The sequence below is a fragment of the Heterodontus francisci genome, chromosome 38 (assembly GCF_036365525.1).
Source record: "Heterodontus francisci isolate sHetFra1 chromosome 38, sHetFra1.hap1, whole genome shotgun sequence".
Lineage (NCBI taxonomy): Eukaryota > Metazoa > Chordata > Chondrichthyes > Heterodontiformes > Heterodontidae > Heterodontus > Heterodontus francisci.
In genome coordinates, this window is record NC_090408.1 from 22683415 (window position 1) to 22699188 (window position 15774).

Sequence of the window (15774 nt, forward strand, 5' to 3'; positions counted from 1 at the left end):
ACTATTAATGCATTATAATTTCATAAAATTAATGTACATGTAACTATTCAGAAGATGCATCATGGCTGGCATTCATGAAGTCTGTCCCCCTACTTAAAAATGAACTAATTTTTTAGTCCAGTGATGTAAAAGATTTACATCCTGTTAAACCTATATCAAGAAATTGTAAATACTAACCAAATAACAGCAATCTCCTACTTGCAACGAGTAAATGTAAAATTACCACTATATTGTAAATAGCCCAGTGTAAAAGGACAAAATCACAACGAGGCCTTCTTTTGTCAGGTCAACCAAAAAGCCACAGTATTTCCATGTAGCTTGCGGGCTAGAAAGAAGCACAAAAATAAAAAGAAATCAGTACAAAGGAGGAACTTGCATTCACGTTGTGCACTTCACATCCAATGAAGTACTTTTCCAAGTGGATTCACTGTTATGTGGGTAGCAGCCTATTTCTGCACAGCAAAGTCCCACAAGCAGCAAGCAAGATGAGCGAGCAATTAATCTGTTTTGGGTGCTGTGATTAAGAAAGAAGTATTGGCTAGAACACAAAGAGAACTTACTGCTCTTCTTCAAACGATGTGAAAATTCTATAAGGAATCTTTGTACTGGGCTTTTCAAATGACCTTCAGACAAGAGTTGGCTGTGCCCATCAAATTCAGCATGATTCAAAGAATGAACTCCAGTGCTTTGCTTGCATTTTTATGGCCTTTGTTAACCTGTGTTGCTACTTTTAAGTTTTCATGAATTTGTACCCTTGGGCAGCACAGTGGCGCAGCGGTTAGTACCGCAGCCTCACAGCTCCAGTCACCCAGGTTCGATTCTGGGTACTGCCTGTGCGGAGTTTGCAAGTTTTCCCTATGACTGTGTGAGTTTTCGCCGGGTCCTCCGGTTTCCTCCCACAGCTAGACTTGCAGGTTGATAGGTAAACTGGCTGTTATAAATTGCCCCTAGTATAGGTAGAGGGATGTGATAGGATTATGGGATTAATGTAGGATTAGTATAAATGGGTGGTTGATGGTTGGCACAGACTCGGTGGGCCAAAGGGCCTGTTTCAGTGCTGTATCTCTAAATAAAAATAGATCTATTTGTTCCTCTACCCCACATAGATGTTTATTTGCCAATCAGTATGTGGCCTCCTTATTCCTCCTTCCAAAATGCACCATCTCACACATATTTATATTGCAACTAATCTACCATTTACACACCCTGACATCAGAAAGCAAGAAAGAGAGGAAAAGCCATCTCCTTGAGTGTGAGACTGGGTTAGCCCTCTTAATCATTAATAGTCACCACTTTGTTTGAAATGCCTTCTCTTTGGTATGGGAGCCTGGAGCACCCAAATATCCAGTTTAGCAAAGCACCTTGCTGAGTACGTGGAATGAGCCAAAACCTGGCCATTACGGTGTCTTGAAGAAATAATTTTATCATAATGGTGTGAAATGCTTGAGAATGAACACAACATTCCCACATTCCCTTTTGTCAATCAACATTGCAAATTACAATGACAACCAGTCTGGATTCCATGTCTGCTGATTAATATTGAGACATATACATTATATTCATTATTATTAATTAAATACTACTATTTAGACAATACAGAAAACCCCAAAGCACAACATAGGTCTGGAGAGAATCAGACTTGTCTGTAATAGCCCCTGTAATCCAATACCTTGTTAGCACTCACTGTCATGACTCACATTAATAATAGTCACTAGTATTTGATACCAGAAAGGATCACTGCTTGGGAAACATTAATCTTATGAATTATCAATGGCCCGGACTTTAGAGTCATTTACGGTACTGAAGCAGGTCATTCAGCCCATCAAGTCCATGTTGGAACTGTCAGTGTTCATCGTCATGACTCCACTGAACTGAAACTGACAGCAACTTCGGGAATCCGCACAAGCGCAGAATAACATGGAAAACCAGAAGTTGCTGTCAGTGATTCTATGCTTCTCCAGAGGGTGCACTGTAGAGGCACCCCAAACTGCAATCAATGGGAAACCTATCAATTGGTCAGAACTCCCACTCTTAAGCTGTTAGTTTTGCTTAAAAACCACAGAAAAAGTTACACCTTGTTGAATGTGGTGTAACTGGGTTTTTAAGGGTGTACTAGGTTCATAATTACAGCTAAACAGCCTCATTGGCCATGAAAAGCTATTTTTATATTTATGGAATGTCAAATTTATCATAATGATACAAAAGTTCCACATACTTTTAAAGTTTATGATATTTTAGCTTCTATCTTAATCCAATCCTAATCATTTATTTCACTATCTGAAATACTTACAATAAAAGTGAAAGTATTTAGGGCTTTTAACTTCCTAATTTGCTCTCTGTGAAAATACTGCTTACCCTGCTTGCTGCCAGCACTGTTGCAGATACCTGGTAATCCCCTTGGCTTGGTGCCAGATTTAAACTGCGGTCAGGAAAGGAGAAATTCACAGCAGAGATCTTTGTGGGTAGCTTTTTTCAAGGTCGGTAGTGAGCACTGTTGCTTCGCCACTGACCACAAAATTCAACCCATTATATTTTGGGATTGAGGGGAGAAAAATAAGTGAGAAAAATATAATTAATATACAGGCTATGTGATAGGAAAATTTAGTTTATTTATTTGTTCTTAATATTATAATCTTCCCTTATTTATTTACTATATATATTTCCTGACAGATTCTTCTGAGTTATAGGTAATAGCCCAAGTCCTTTATTGTTTTATCTGCTTACCAATGTCCTGACAATAATTCTCAAATAGAAGCAGAATTTTGATTGGTGTCACTGAATTGCCACACTTTCACTGTCCTTTTCATTTGTACAATGAGGTTTTTGAGTGAAGTATACTTCACTATCCATACTTTCTTCATATCATTACATTTCTGATGTCACAATAGCTTGTACATGACATCATAAAGCAATGTAAATGAGAATAGTATTCAGAATTCCAGAACAATAAATATAAACATAAGACTTTTCAGAAACAAACCCATTATGCCCAAAAGAAGAAAAGAAAGTCTTGCATTTATATAGCAGCCACGAGGTTATATTGGCAGTATTTTTGAAGTGTATTCACTGTTGCAATATAGGAAATGTAGTAGCCAATTTGCACACTGCAAGCATCCCAGAAACATCTATGCAATAATGACCAGGTAATCTGTTTTTTAGTGACATTGATTGAGGGATGAATATTGGTCACTCCCCTGCTCTACTTCAAAATAACATCATGGGATCTGTTACTGTCATCTGACAGGGCCTTGGTTTAACATCACATCTGAAAGATTGAGCAGTTTTTATGCTCGAGTCCTGGTGTTGGACTTGAACACACAAGCTTCAGAAGCAAGAGTGTTACCAAGTGAGCCACGGCTGACATACTTATAGCTTAAATTCTCATTTCTTGATAGAAACCAACCCTACCTATCTTTCTTCTCATTACATCCCTCAATCTCTTATCTCTGCAGAAACATATCTATTTATCTTTTTACTAGGTAAATATTTATATGGTGCTCATCAATTGTCATACTTAGTAATTCATTGCACAAGTCCATCACCATTCTATATGACTTCCCTTCTTACTTCTAGGAGCCATTAATTTGCCCTTGGTGGCAGACCAGTTGCTGCGTGAGTGATAGCTATGTTTGTGGGATAAAAAGCTGACTTCTTGATATAATGCAAGGGCAACTCATTTAAATATTTTAAAGGTACTCCCAGAAAATGAAGTGCACTCAGCCAACGGTTCACCATTCTAAATGGCTGTTCTTGCTCTTTCATGGCATTATGTAATGTTGGCACATCAAGTTGCTGACAACATCACCCACTATATTTGGTGAGTAACAAGCACCAAGTACAATGTATAAACAAGATTCTTTAAGTCCACATAAAGTGGATAGTGTTCTGTATGCTTGGGTGGCATACCTCTCTTACCTTTCTCTTTCCAACATAAAACTCTTCTTTAACTGCTTGCAGGAGAAGGCTTCACAAAACAGGATCAGCATATGAAGACAAAAGTGAGGAGAGTGTGCGATCATTAATGCTACAATCTTAGACTCGTAATGAGAAGAGAGCAATAGAGTTTATGGACATGAAAGCAATGGAGGGAGTGGGGAATGTTGAAGCCTGAGGTTGCCCCAATTTCATGACTAGTATACTTTGCTTTTCATTGTTTCCTCCTTATATATTCACTCCCTTACGCAAGGAGATTTTGAAGCATTTATGGACAATACAATGCAATATCTTGACATACAAAGCTGTTTCAAGTTGTATTTTACTGCAAGCACACATAGAGTGGGTTAGAGGTAAAACTGACTAAAACACAGAACGTGAGTCAGAAGGAGCAAGTGTATTTCGATTTGCAAGAGATGTGATATACAGAAGGTCACCTCCAGGGCTTTTTAAGTTGTTGACTTCAGGATTGGAAATTCACAGGGACTATTTACAAGTTTACTTTGATAGCTCTGCTTTAGCACACCATGAAATCATTTGAGAATTTGCCAAGTAGGCTATATGGTTTGGAGTCATCAATGGAGGAATCCTTGATCTTCATCTGTATACTGCTGCAAGATACCAAATTGGTGCATACCACATGGTGAACATGCCCATAGCTACCATCATAAATGCTATCACTGGGCGCTACAGACCTTGAGCTCAATCTACAGCAGATTGTGTTGACTACTTTGAACAATCAACTTGTGGCTACCATCATACAGCGATTCAAACAATCTCATTTCAGTGGAGCCTGTTCTCACTCAGATCTGCAGCCATGGTGAGGGAGTACCCAGGAGCATGAAAAGGACAAAACCTGGATCAGATGTCGATGTCCTTCAGGGTCATGCAACATCAATACTTAAGTGCCACCGCATTCATATTGCTACAGATGTGGCTTAAAGCAAAGAGGCCCAGGCAATCATCACATCAATGCACATGGTGCCTCCAGTTTGAGGGTCATTTTCTGACCCAGTATTGCAATACTGAGCCACCTCCATCCCTACGGGCACACACTGACACCCATAGCTATCCTCCCCCCACTGAAGAAACATTTAGGAGCACACGGTTAGGAACATAGAAGGCACATAACCTACACTGTCACAGAGGGATGTGCCAGGCTAATAGTCACTGGACATACCTACACCATCCATTGTGAGTCTTAATAGAAGAACCTCTAATATGTCCTAACCAGTTCCGAAGAAGGGTCACTGACCCGAACCGTTAACTCTGCTTCTCTTTCCACAGATGCTGTCAGACCTGCTGAGTGGTTCCATCATTTCTTGTTTTTATTTCAGATTTCCAACATCCGCAGTATTTTGCTTTTACTCTAATATGTCCTGCCAGTTGTTCTGATATGAGGTACTTGAAGGCCATTAGAGAGAAATGATGTAGCAATCTTGGGTGTGGATGTAATGGAATCATGGTTTCATGTGGCAAGGGTTTGGGGCACATATAGCGATGCCTCTTCTGTTTTGAAAGTGTAAGGCATTTAAGTAATGGTTTGGCCTATTAGATTCTGCCTGATGACTCGTGCTCAGTCATAGAAGACAGAGGGTAGCAGTGGAAGGGTGCTTTTCTGAATGGAGGGATGTGACTAGTGGTGTTCCGCAGGGATCAGTGCTGGGACCTTTGCTCTTTGTAGCATATATAAAGGATTTGGAGGAAAATGTAGCTGGTCTGATTAGTAATTTTGCGGACGACTCAAAGGTTGATGGAGTTGCGGATAGTGATGAGGATTGCCAGAGGATACAGCAGGATATAGATCGGTTGGAGACTTCGGCGGAGAAATGGCAGATGGAGTTTAATCCGGACAAATGTGAGGTAATGCATTTTGGAAGGTCTAATGCAGGTGGGAAGTATACAGTAAATAGCAGAATCCTTAGGAGTATTGATAGGCAGAGAGATCTGGGCGTACAGGTCCACAGGTTACTGAAAGTGGCAACGCATGTGGATAAGGTAGTCAAGAAGGCATACGGCATGCTTGCCTTCATCGGTCGGGGCAGAGAGTATAAAAATTAGCAAGTCATGCTGCAGCTGTATAGAACTTTAGTTAGGTCACACTTAGAATATTGCGTGCAATTCTGGTTGCCACACTACCAGAAGGACGTGGAGGCTTTGGAGAGGGTACAGAAGAGGTTTACCAGGATGTTGCCTGGTCTGGAGGACATTAGCTATGAGGAGAGGTTGGATAAACTCGGATTGTTTTCACTGGAACGACGGAGGTGGAGGGGCGACATGATAGAGGTTAACAAAGTTATGAGCGGCATGGACAGAGTGGATAGTCAGAAGCTTTTTCCCAGGGTGGAAGAGTCAGTTACTAGGGAACATAGGTTTAAGGTGCGAGGGGCAAAGTTTAGAGGGGATGTGCGAGGCAAGTTCTTTACACAGAGGGTGGTGAGTGCCTGGAACTTGCTGCTGGGGGAGATGGTGGAAGCAGGTACGATAGCGACGTTTAAGAGGCATCTTGACAAATACATGAATAGGATGGGAATAGAGGGATACGGACACCGGAATTGTAGAAGGTTTTAGTTTAGGCAGGCATCAAGATCGGTGCAGGCTTGGAGGGCCGAATGGCCTGTTCCTGTGCTGTACTGTTCTTTCTTCTTTGCTCACTGAGCTAGTTATTGCATAACCAATTTCTCTGTCTTTCGCTGTTCCTCTGCATGTTGCCATCTTTCTTCTTTTGTCTGCCTTACAGTTAGGCCCCTGTGTAGGGGCAAAATTGTGCAGGACACAAGTCGGTTGCAATAATCTTGGTGATCTTGGCTGGATGGTGCTGCAACACTTCCTTCAATCTATTTAACATCAGAATATGTGGATGGTCAGCTCCAGTAAGGTGCATGGGCCACATTCTAACATCCGTAACGTCTATCCTTGTTCTCCCAGCAGCTGAACCTGTAACCTTTGACTTTTCAAATAACACTGGTACAACTTTAGAAATTGTGAAGCCATTGGAGGTACCAAGATAACAGACACTTACATGCATACTTTGCAAACCAGCTGCACATTTATCAAATGTATTCATGAATGGAGTAGCATTAGGAATAGGCACACATATGATCATGTGTGTATAAGTTATACCTTGTTATCTGGAGAAACTATTATATGGTTTAAGTGGAAAGCTACTTTCTGCTACTGTCTCAGAAGGGAAGGGGGAAGAGGAGCAGAACATTAGTCATTGGGGACTCCATAGTTAGGGGAACAGATAGGAGGTTCTGTGGGAACGAGAGAGACTCACGGTTGGTATGTTGCCTCCCAGGTGCCAGGGTTCGTGATGTCTCGGATCGTGTTTATGGGATCCTTAAGGGGGAGGGGGAGCAGCCCCAAGTCGTGGTCCACATAGGCACCAACGACATAGGTAGGAAGAGAGATGGGGATTTAAGACAGAAATTCAGGGAGCTAGGGTGGAAGCTTAGAGCGAGAACAAACAGAGTTGTTATCTCTGGGTTGTTGCCCGTGCCACGTGATAGCGAAGCGAGGAATAGGGAGAGGAGTTGAACACGGGGCTGCAGGGATGGTGCAGGAGGGAGGGTTTTGGTTTCCTGGATAATTGGGGCTCTTTCTGGGGTAGGTGGGACCTCTACAAACAGGATGGTCTTCACCTGAACCAGAGGGGTACCAATATCCTAGGTTTGCTAGTGCTCTTCGGGGGGGTTTAAACTAATTCAGCAGGGGAATGGGAACCTAAACTGTAGTTCCAGTGTACAGGATGTTGAGAGTAGTGAGGTCAGGGATATGGTTACAAGGACGCAAGAGGGCACTGGCAAGCAAGAACCTAGTTTAAAGTGTGTCTATTTCAACGCCAGGAGCATCCGGAATAAGGTGGGTGAGCTTGCAGCATGGGTTGGTACCTGGGATCTCGATGTAGTGGCCATTTCGGAGACATGGGTAGAGCAGGGGCAGGAATGGATGTTGCAGATTCTGGGATTTAGATGTTTCAGTAAGAACAGAGAAGATGGTAAAAGAGGGGGGGGTGTGGCATTGTTAATCAAGGAGAGTATTACAGCGACAGAAAGGACGTTTGAGGACTCGTCTACTGAGGTAGTATGGGCCGAGGTTAGAAACAGGAGAGGTGAGGTTACCCTGTTGGGAGTCTTTTATAGACCTCCGAATAGTTCCAGAGATGTAGAGGAAAGGATAGTGAAGATGATTCTCGACAGGGGCGAGAGTAACAGGGTAGTTGTTATGGGGGACTTTAACTTTCCAAATATCGACTGGAAATACTATAGTTCGAGTACTTTAGATGGGTCAGATTTTGTCCAGTGTGTGCAGGAGGGTTTTCTGACACAGTATGTAGACAGGCCAACCAGGGGCGATGCCACATTGGATTTGGTACTGGGAAATGAACCCGGCCAGGTGTTAGATTTAGATGTAGGTGAGCACTTTGGTGATAGTGATCACAATTCGGTTAGGTTTACCTTAGCGATGGGCAGGGACAGGTATATACCGCAGGGCAAGAATTATAGCTGGGGGAAAGGAAATTATGATGCGATTAGGCAAGATTTAGGATGCGTAGGATGGGGAAGGAAACTGCAGGGGATGGGAACAATCGAAATGTGGAGCTTATTCAAGGAGCAGCTACTGCGTGTCCTTGATAAGTATGTACCTGTGAGGCAGGGAGGAAGTTGTCGTGCGAGGGAGCCGTGGTTTACTAAAGAAGTTGAAGCGCTTGTCAAGAGGAAGAAGGCGGCTTATGTTAGGATGAGACGTGAAGGCTCAGTTAGGGCGCTTGAGAGCTACAAGCTAGCCAGGAAGGATCTAAAGGGAGAGCTAAGAAGAGCAAGGAGAGGACACGAGAAGTCATTGGTGGATAGGATCAGGGAAAACCCTAAGGCTTTCTATAGGTATATCAGGAATAAAAGAATGAGTAGAGTTAGATTAGGGCCAATCAAGGATAGTAGTGGGAAGTTGTGTGTGGAATCAGAGGAGATAGGGGAAGTGTGAAATGAATATTTTGCGTCAGTATTTACAGTAGAGAAAGAAAATGTTGTTGAGAATACTGAGATTCAGGCTACTAGGCTAGATGGGATTGAGGTTCACAAGGAGGAGGTGTTAGCAATTTTGGAAAGTGTGAAAATAGATAAGTCCCCTGGGCCAGATGGGATTTATCCTAGGATTCTCTGGGAAGCTAGGGAGGAGATTGCAGAGCCTTTGTCCTTGATCTTTATGTCGTCATTGTCGACAGGTATAGTGCCGGAAGACTGGAGGATAGCAAATGTTGTCCCCTTGTTCAAGAAGGGGAGTAGAGACAGCCCTGGTAATTATAGACCTGTGAGCCTTACTTCGGTTGTGGGTAAAATGTTGGAAAAGGTTATAAGAGACAGGATTTATAATCATCTTGAAAAGAATAAGTTCATTAGAGATAGTCAGCACGGTTTTGTGACGGGTAGGTCGTGCCTCACAAACCTTATTGAGTTTTTCGAGAAGGTGACCAAACAGGTGGATGAGGGTAAAGCAGTGGATGTGGTGTATATGGATTTCAGTAAGGCGTTTGATAAGGTTCCCCACGGTAGGCTATTGCAGAAAATACGGAAGTATGGGGTGGAAGGTGATTTAGAGCTTTGGATCAGAAATTGGCTAGCTGAAAGAAGACAGAGGGTGGTGGTTGATGGCAAATGTTCATCCTGGAGTTTAGTTACTAGTGGTGTACCGCAAGGATCTGTTTTGGGGCCACTGCTGTTTGTCATTTTTATAAATGACCTGGAAGAGGGTGTAGAAGGGTGGGTTAGTAAATTTGCAGATGACACTAAGGTCGGTGGAGTTGTGGATAGTGCCGAAGGATGTTGTAGGGTACAGAGGGACATAGATAGGCTGCAGAGCTGGGCTGAGAGATGGCAAATGGAGTTTAATGCGGAAAAGTGTGAGGTGATTCACTTTGGAAGGAGTAACAGGAATGCAGAGTACTGGGCTAATGGGAAGATTCTTGGTAGTGTAGATGAACAGAGAGATCTTGGTGTCCAGGTGCATAAATCCCTGAAGGTTGCTAACCAGGTTAATAGGGCTGTTAAGAAGGCATATGGTGTGTTAGCTTTTATTAGTAGGGGGATCGAGTTTCGGAGCCACGAGGTCATGCTGCAGCTGTACAAAACTCTGGTGAGACCGCACCTGGAGTATTGCGTGCAGTTCTGGTCACCGCATTATAGGAAGGATGTGGAAGCTATGGAAAGGGTGCAGAGGATATTTACTAGGATGTTGCCTGGTATGGAGGGAAGGTCTTACGAGGAAAGGCTGAGGGACTTGAGGTTGTTTTCGTTGGAGAGAAGGAGGAGGAGAGGTGACTTAATAGAGACATATAAGATAATCAGAGGGTTAGATAGGGTGGATAGTGAGAGTCTTTTTCCTCGGATGGTGATGGCAAACACGAGGGGACATAGCTTCAAGTTGAGGGATGATAGATATAGGACAGATGTGAGAGGTAGTTTCTTTACTCAGAGAGTAGTAAGGGCGTGGAACGCCCTGCCTGCAGCAGTAGTAGATTCGCCAACTTTAAGGGCATTTAAGTGGTCATTGGATAGATATATGGATGAAAATGGAATAGTGTAGGTCAGATGGTTTCACAGGTCGGCGCAACATCGAGGGCCGAAGGGCCTGTACTGCGCTGTAATGTTCTAATTCTAATTCTAATGGATCAATGGCCCTGGAAACAATGCTTCAGTAACATATATGATGCAACTGATAGTTTAGATTTGGCATAAATCTGATGTGGTTGCTTGGAATAATATTCAGCACATCTGTAACCTTCATAGCCACTGACAGAACTGTGTGTGCATAGTTCTCTTTCAATGTTCTTCATGAATACTAGTCGAACCACGTCTTTGGATAAGTCCAAATTCAAGTGCATGGCACTGTACACACATGGCAGCATAAGGATGTATCTGGAGCAAAAACACCTGTATGGCATGCCTCATTTGATGTATCACCTCTTCTTTCTCCAATGTTTGAATGTAAAGAGAGATACCCATGAGATCTACTAAATGATGCTCACAAATCAGCACACTAATAGCTTTTAGTGTAAAGCAAGTATGGATAAGAGATGTAGCCAGGAAAGATGCTAGAAGTTTACAATACCTAATTTGTCCAACAATATCAATAAAGCCACAACTTGTACTTATACAGCACCATTAACATGGTAAAACATCCCAAAGGCACTTCACAGGAGCATTATCAAATGAAATTTGACATCAAAGGCTTGTAGGGCTGGAGGAGGTTACAGAGATAGGGAGGGATTTGAAAATACAGATGACAATTTTAAAATTGAGAAGTTACTGTACCAGAAGCCAATATAGGTTAGTGAGCACAGAGGTGATGGGATGGTGCGAGTTAGGATATGGGCAGTAGAGTTTTGGATGAGTTCAAGTAGGATGGAAGATGGGAGTTCAGCCAGGAGAGCATTGGAATAGTCAAGTCCATTGGTAATAAAGGCATAGATGAGGGTTCAGCAGCAGATGAGCTAAGGCAGGGGTGGAGTTGGTCAATGTTACGGAGGTGAAATTAAGCAGTCTTGGTGATGGAGCAGCCATGTGGTCGGAAGCTCATCTCAAGATCAAGTATGACACCAAGGTTGCGAATGGTCTGGTCCAGTATCAACAGTTGCCAAGAAGGATGCAGTTTGCGGCAGGACTCAAAGGCAATAGTTTTGGTCTTCCCAATATCTATTTCGAGGAAACCCCTACTCATCCAAGCAGGGTGATGAATCAGAGACATGAAAACATTGAGAAAAGTGGTGGTGAGGAGGAGCTGGGTATCATCTCTGTATATGTGGAAGTGAATTCTGATTCTTAACCTTTTCCCTCTCGATACATGATGCCTGATCTGCTGAGTGTTTTCCAACAATCTGCTTATATTTTAGATTTCTAGCAAATGCATTATTTTTCTTTTGTCATAAAGTGAGTATTTTCTTAGTTTTGTTTTTTGTTGTTGTTGATGTCATTGGTGAGGAATAGAACTTCAGTTTAATGTCCTTCTCAATTATTGAATATTCTTTTTCAGGGTGAATAATTAATGACGCCCATTTTAAAATCTCCACTTTTTTACATTACCAATTACAAGAAATAATGAGACCATTTTATATAAACCAGATGCAGCAGCTTTCAACATATATAACATCAGTTTTGATCAGGAAATAAAGGAATATTGAATGATATGGAATGGAAGAACAAAAGTTCTTATAGTTTATATATATATAGTTTTACAAGCCAGTTGGAAGTTTTTTCCTGTTGCACTATTTCTAAAGAAAACTTAATTAGTGAAGAAGTACCATCACTGGGACAGTTTGCAGCATTGAATGAGCTGCAATGACAGAGCAGCTTTACCCTCTGGCCCCACTGCGCAGAATCCCGATCTCTGCTACGATTGGCCCGGGTCGCCAGCCTGCAAGGCAATGGTTCGCCGCCTGTGATTGGTGTGTTCCCACCCATATGATGGGGGACTGTCCAATGGCAGCGCGCCACACTCCAGGCTTCGGGTCCATCCCTCTCGCGCTTGTTCTTTCACTTTGCCATTTCGCCGAGAGCTCAGACGCTGGCGGCTGGAGCAGCACCAGTGAAAAGAAACCCCGAGCAGTTGACGCCAGCCGCCATGATTCGCTTCCTGCTCCTCGCCTTCACTGTGGGCACGGCGCTGGCTAGCGACGTGCTTGATCTGACGGACGACGATTTCGAGGATCGGGTCGGGGAACATGAACTGATGCTGGTGGAGTTCTTCGCCCCCTGGTGAGTCCCCTTGCACCCCGGCTTCGGCGTCTCAGCGGGAGTCCAAGGCCCACCCCTTGGCTCCGCTTCCCATTCCCAGCCCCATCTTGCCGACTGTGCCACAGCGTGAAACGGACGCTGCGACCAGGCCGGAAGGAGAGGCCACTACTCCCCCTTTACTCCCCTGGCCCTGGGGGCGCCGCCCCCTTCACACTATCTCCCGGAATGAAGGACCTGCATCGACCGCCCCCTCCAACGGCTGATTGCACACTGACTGAGGAGGTGAGTGGGGTGTATGGGGGTTCCTTTTGGTTGCTAACCGACGTCGACCGAGCTCCGGGTAGTTATTGCGTCCCAGTTAGTCGCCCTGATTTGATGAAGCACGCAGCTCGGCGCACACTGCACGTTGGGAATTGTAGTTTGTCTGCCCCCGTAGCCCCCTTTCTGCCAGTAGGCGCCGCGGTACAAACTGACTACAATTCCCATGGTGCCGCGGCGGCGCCCTCACCAGCAGCCCGAACAGGAAATGATGGCCACGCGCCCCGTGGCTCCTGCTGATTGGCTGACGAGGAATCGGTGGCCGGCGCTGATTGGTTTATCGCTGCCCCGCCCCTTTTGACGTCGTGCTGCCCGGCGATTGGCGTTCAACCTTGGCTCATAGCAACTGTAGAAATGTTACCTCGGTATGCATTTCTGGCGGCAGGTAAAGAATAACAAACAATACACTCAAATTATAAAGGAAACTTATAAAATTAAATAATTCTATTATCTCATCAACTGTACATTCCAGTCCTAGTGAGCTGCTGTAATCCTAGAATGGGTTGCTCAGTGGTAGCTAGGACAAATGATACACCTTTAGTTGGGTTACTCACAGGTGACCAGGACAACTAGTGGGTTACTAACAACAGAAAGCAGATTTTTTTCCGTTCGTGCAGCATTTCTTTACATATCAGTTTCATGGCCGTTGAATGGCATTTTCCGAAATACTTCTGATGGTGGTTGAAAGGTATGCTGACCAGGTTAACTTGGTCTTTAGATAGTGTTATGAAATCTCCTCTATCCAGTTGAACAAGTAGGTTATAGTGTAGGTTTATCATGTCATCTGGCCACACATCTGATATAGCTATTGTAAATGTATTTAGGTTACTTTTTTAATTGGTTCATAAGAAATATAAGCAGGATTAGGGCATTCAGCCCTTCGAACCTGCTCTGCCATTCAGTAATATCATGGCTGATCTACTTAAACACCATTTGTCTGCACTATTCTTGTAACCTTTGATGTTTTTAATATGTAGAAATCTATCGATCTCAGTCTTGAACATGCATCATGGGATGTGGGCGTTGCTGGCAAGGCCAGCATTTATTTCCATCCTTCATTGCCCTTAAGGTGGTGGTGAGGTGCCGCCTTGAAATATTGTGGTTAATGTGGTGAGGTTACACTCAAAAGCCCTGTTTGGGAGGGAGTTCGAGGAGTTTGGTCCAGCAACAGTGAAGAGATGCCACAGACAAGATAGTCTGTGAACAAATTTGTTGTGTGACCTGTTTGTGGGTTGTGTGTACTTGAATCCAGTGATGCATAGTTTTAACTTAACTTAACTTAGGGTGGCGCAGTGGTTAGCACCACAGCCTCACCGCTCCAGCAACCCGGGTTCAATTCTGGGTACTGCCTGTGCGGAGTTTGCAAATTCTCCCTGTGTCTGCGTGGGTTTCCTCCGGGTGCTCCAGTTTCCTCCCACATGCCAAAGACTTGCAGGTTGATAGGGGCAATTGCTAATGGCCAATTTACCTAGTATAGTTAGGTGGTAGGGAAATATCAGAACAGGTAGAGGGATATGGTAGGAATATGGAATTAGTGTAGGATTAGTATAAATGGTTGATGGTCGGCACAGACTCGGTGGGCCGAAGGGCCTGTTTCAGTGCTGTATCTCTAAACTAAACTAAACCTCAGACTATCTTTTAAATGATCCAAGGGCAGGTGCTAGAGTTTTATTTAATTATCCATCTAGCAGAAAATAAATTTTATAGAACTTTCTTTCAGGTACCAGGTGGTGGGATGAAGGACATCATGATGCAAATTGACTGCCAGAATTGCTAGCCAAAAAGAGATGTAGCCCATCTAGTTTGCTTTCTATCATCTTGGTAGTCATATGTCATGATAACTCTGTTTTTTTGTTTGTCACTCTAGTTTACAACAGACCCAAACATGAAGTGGTAGAAAGCTATGGGAACCATGGGTCCAAAGTTATCTGGTCCTTCCAAGTATGCAACAATTACCATGTGTCAAGGCTCAAATTGCTCATACTGTACCCCAAAATATTTTCTGAAAAATCTATCTTTGCATTTGAATGAATCATTACCATTTGCTTTCACCTTCTCCCTAGGGAGCCTCATCCATTATCATTTGCTCATTGAAATTATGTTTCTGCAGAATAGTTTTAAATTTCCCACTTCACACCCACCCAAGTACAGCCTATGTCCTATGGTTCAACTATTCTGGATTAGGTATTGCAGCTTGTCATTGTCTACGTTATTTAGTCCCTTTTAGAATCCTGCAAATAGCAATCATGTCGCCTCTCAGCATTCTCTTTTTTCCAATGAGAACATGCAAAATTGCTACTCGTAATCCAATCCTTCCATCCCCTATGTGGTGGTTGTTCATACAGTTTTTCTATGGGACTACTGTGTGAGGGAATAGAATCATCTGAAATGTTCTGACAATTTTATGAGAGGTAGCAGCGAGAAGCGGCCTGCCTGCCCCAGGCCAATTAACTGCCACTTAAGAGCCACCTCCCGCCACCACTGGCATATTACCAGTGGTGAGCGGGTGACTCAAAGTCTCAGGAGACACTCAGTAAAACCTGGTGGCCTTCTTGAGGGCCCTCCTGATTAGGCACCCTGTGCGCCACAGAGGACCACCCCCACTGCACGACATTTCTCCACCCCCCCAGCTCGCTGGGGCCTGGCTGATTGTCCCCAGCAAGGCCCCACACACTTGCCTTCATCCTGGGGCCGGCATCCCTCTTGCTCCTCTCCATGGCTGCAGGGCCAGCAGTGTCCACTGTTCCTGGTGGCGCTGCTAGGACTGAGAACTGCTGGTGTGCTGATTGGT

At 43.8% G+C, this 15774-nt stretch overlaps 2 protein-coding genes across 9 annotated transcripts in view; one reads left to right on the top strand and one right to left on the bottom strand.

Annotated features, from left to right (window-relative positions):
* Positions 1-13105, bottom strand: part of LOC137352419 (cation channel sperm-associated protein 2-like) — a 74909-nt gene extending 61804 nt beyond the window's left edge. The window contains exons 1-2 of one of the 8 annotated variants that reach the window (XM_068017809.1): positions 12233-13103; positions 178-325 (exon numbers count right to left, since the gene is read on the bottom strand). The gene's annotated coding sequence lies outside the window, so the exon portion shown is untranslated. Of the gene's footprint in view, positions 1-177; positions 326-560; positions 625-12232 lie in introns of those variants that run through there. The other 7 variants (XM_068017806.1, XM_068017802.1, XM_068017801.1 and 4 more) reach the window with 7 other exon arrangements.
* pdia3 (protein disulfide isomerase family A, member 3) overlaps positions 12455-15774 on the top strand; it is a 28076-nt gene continuing 24756 nt past the window's right edge. The window contains exon 1 of the mRNA XM_068017810.1: positions 12455-12686. Within this exon, the coding sequence (XP_067873911.1) occupies positions 12553-12686 (134 nt within the window). The 5' untranslated portion in view covers positions 12455-12552. The remainder of the gene's footprint in view (positions 12687-15774) is intronic.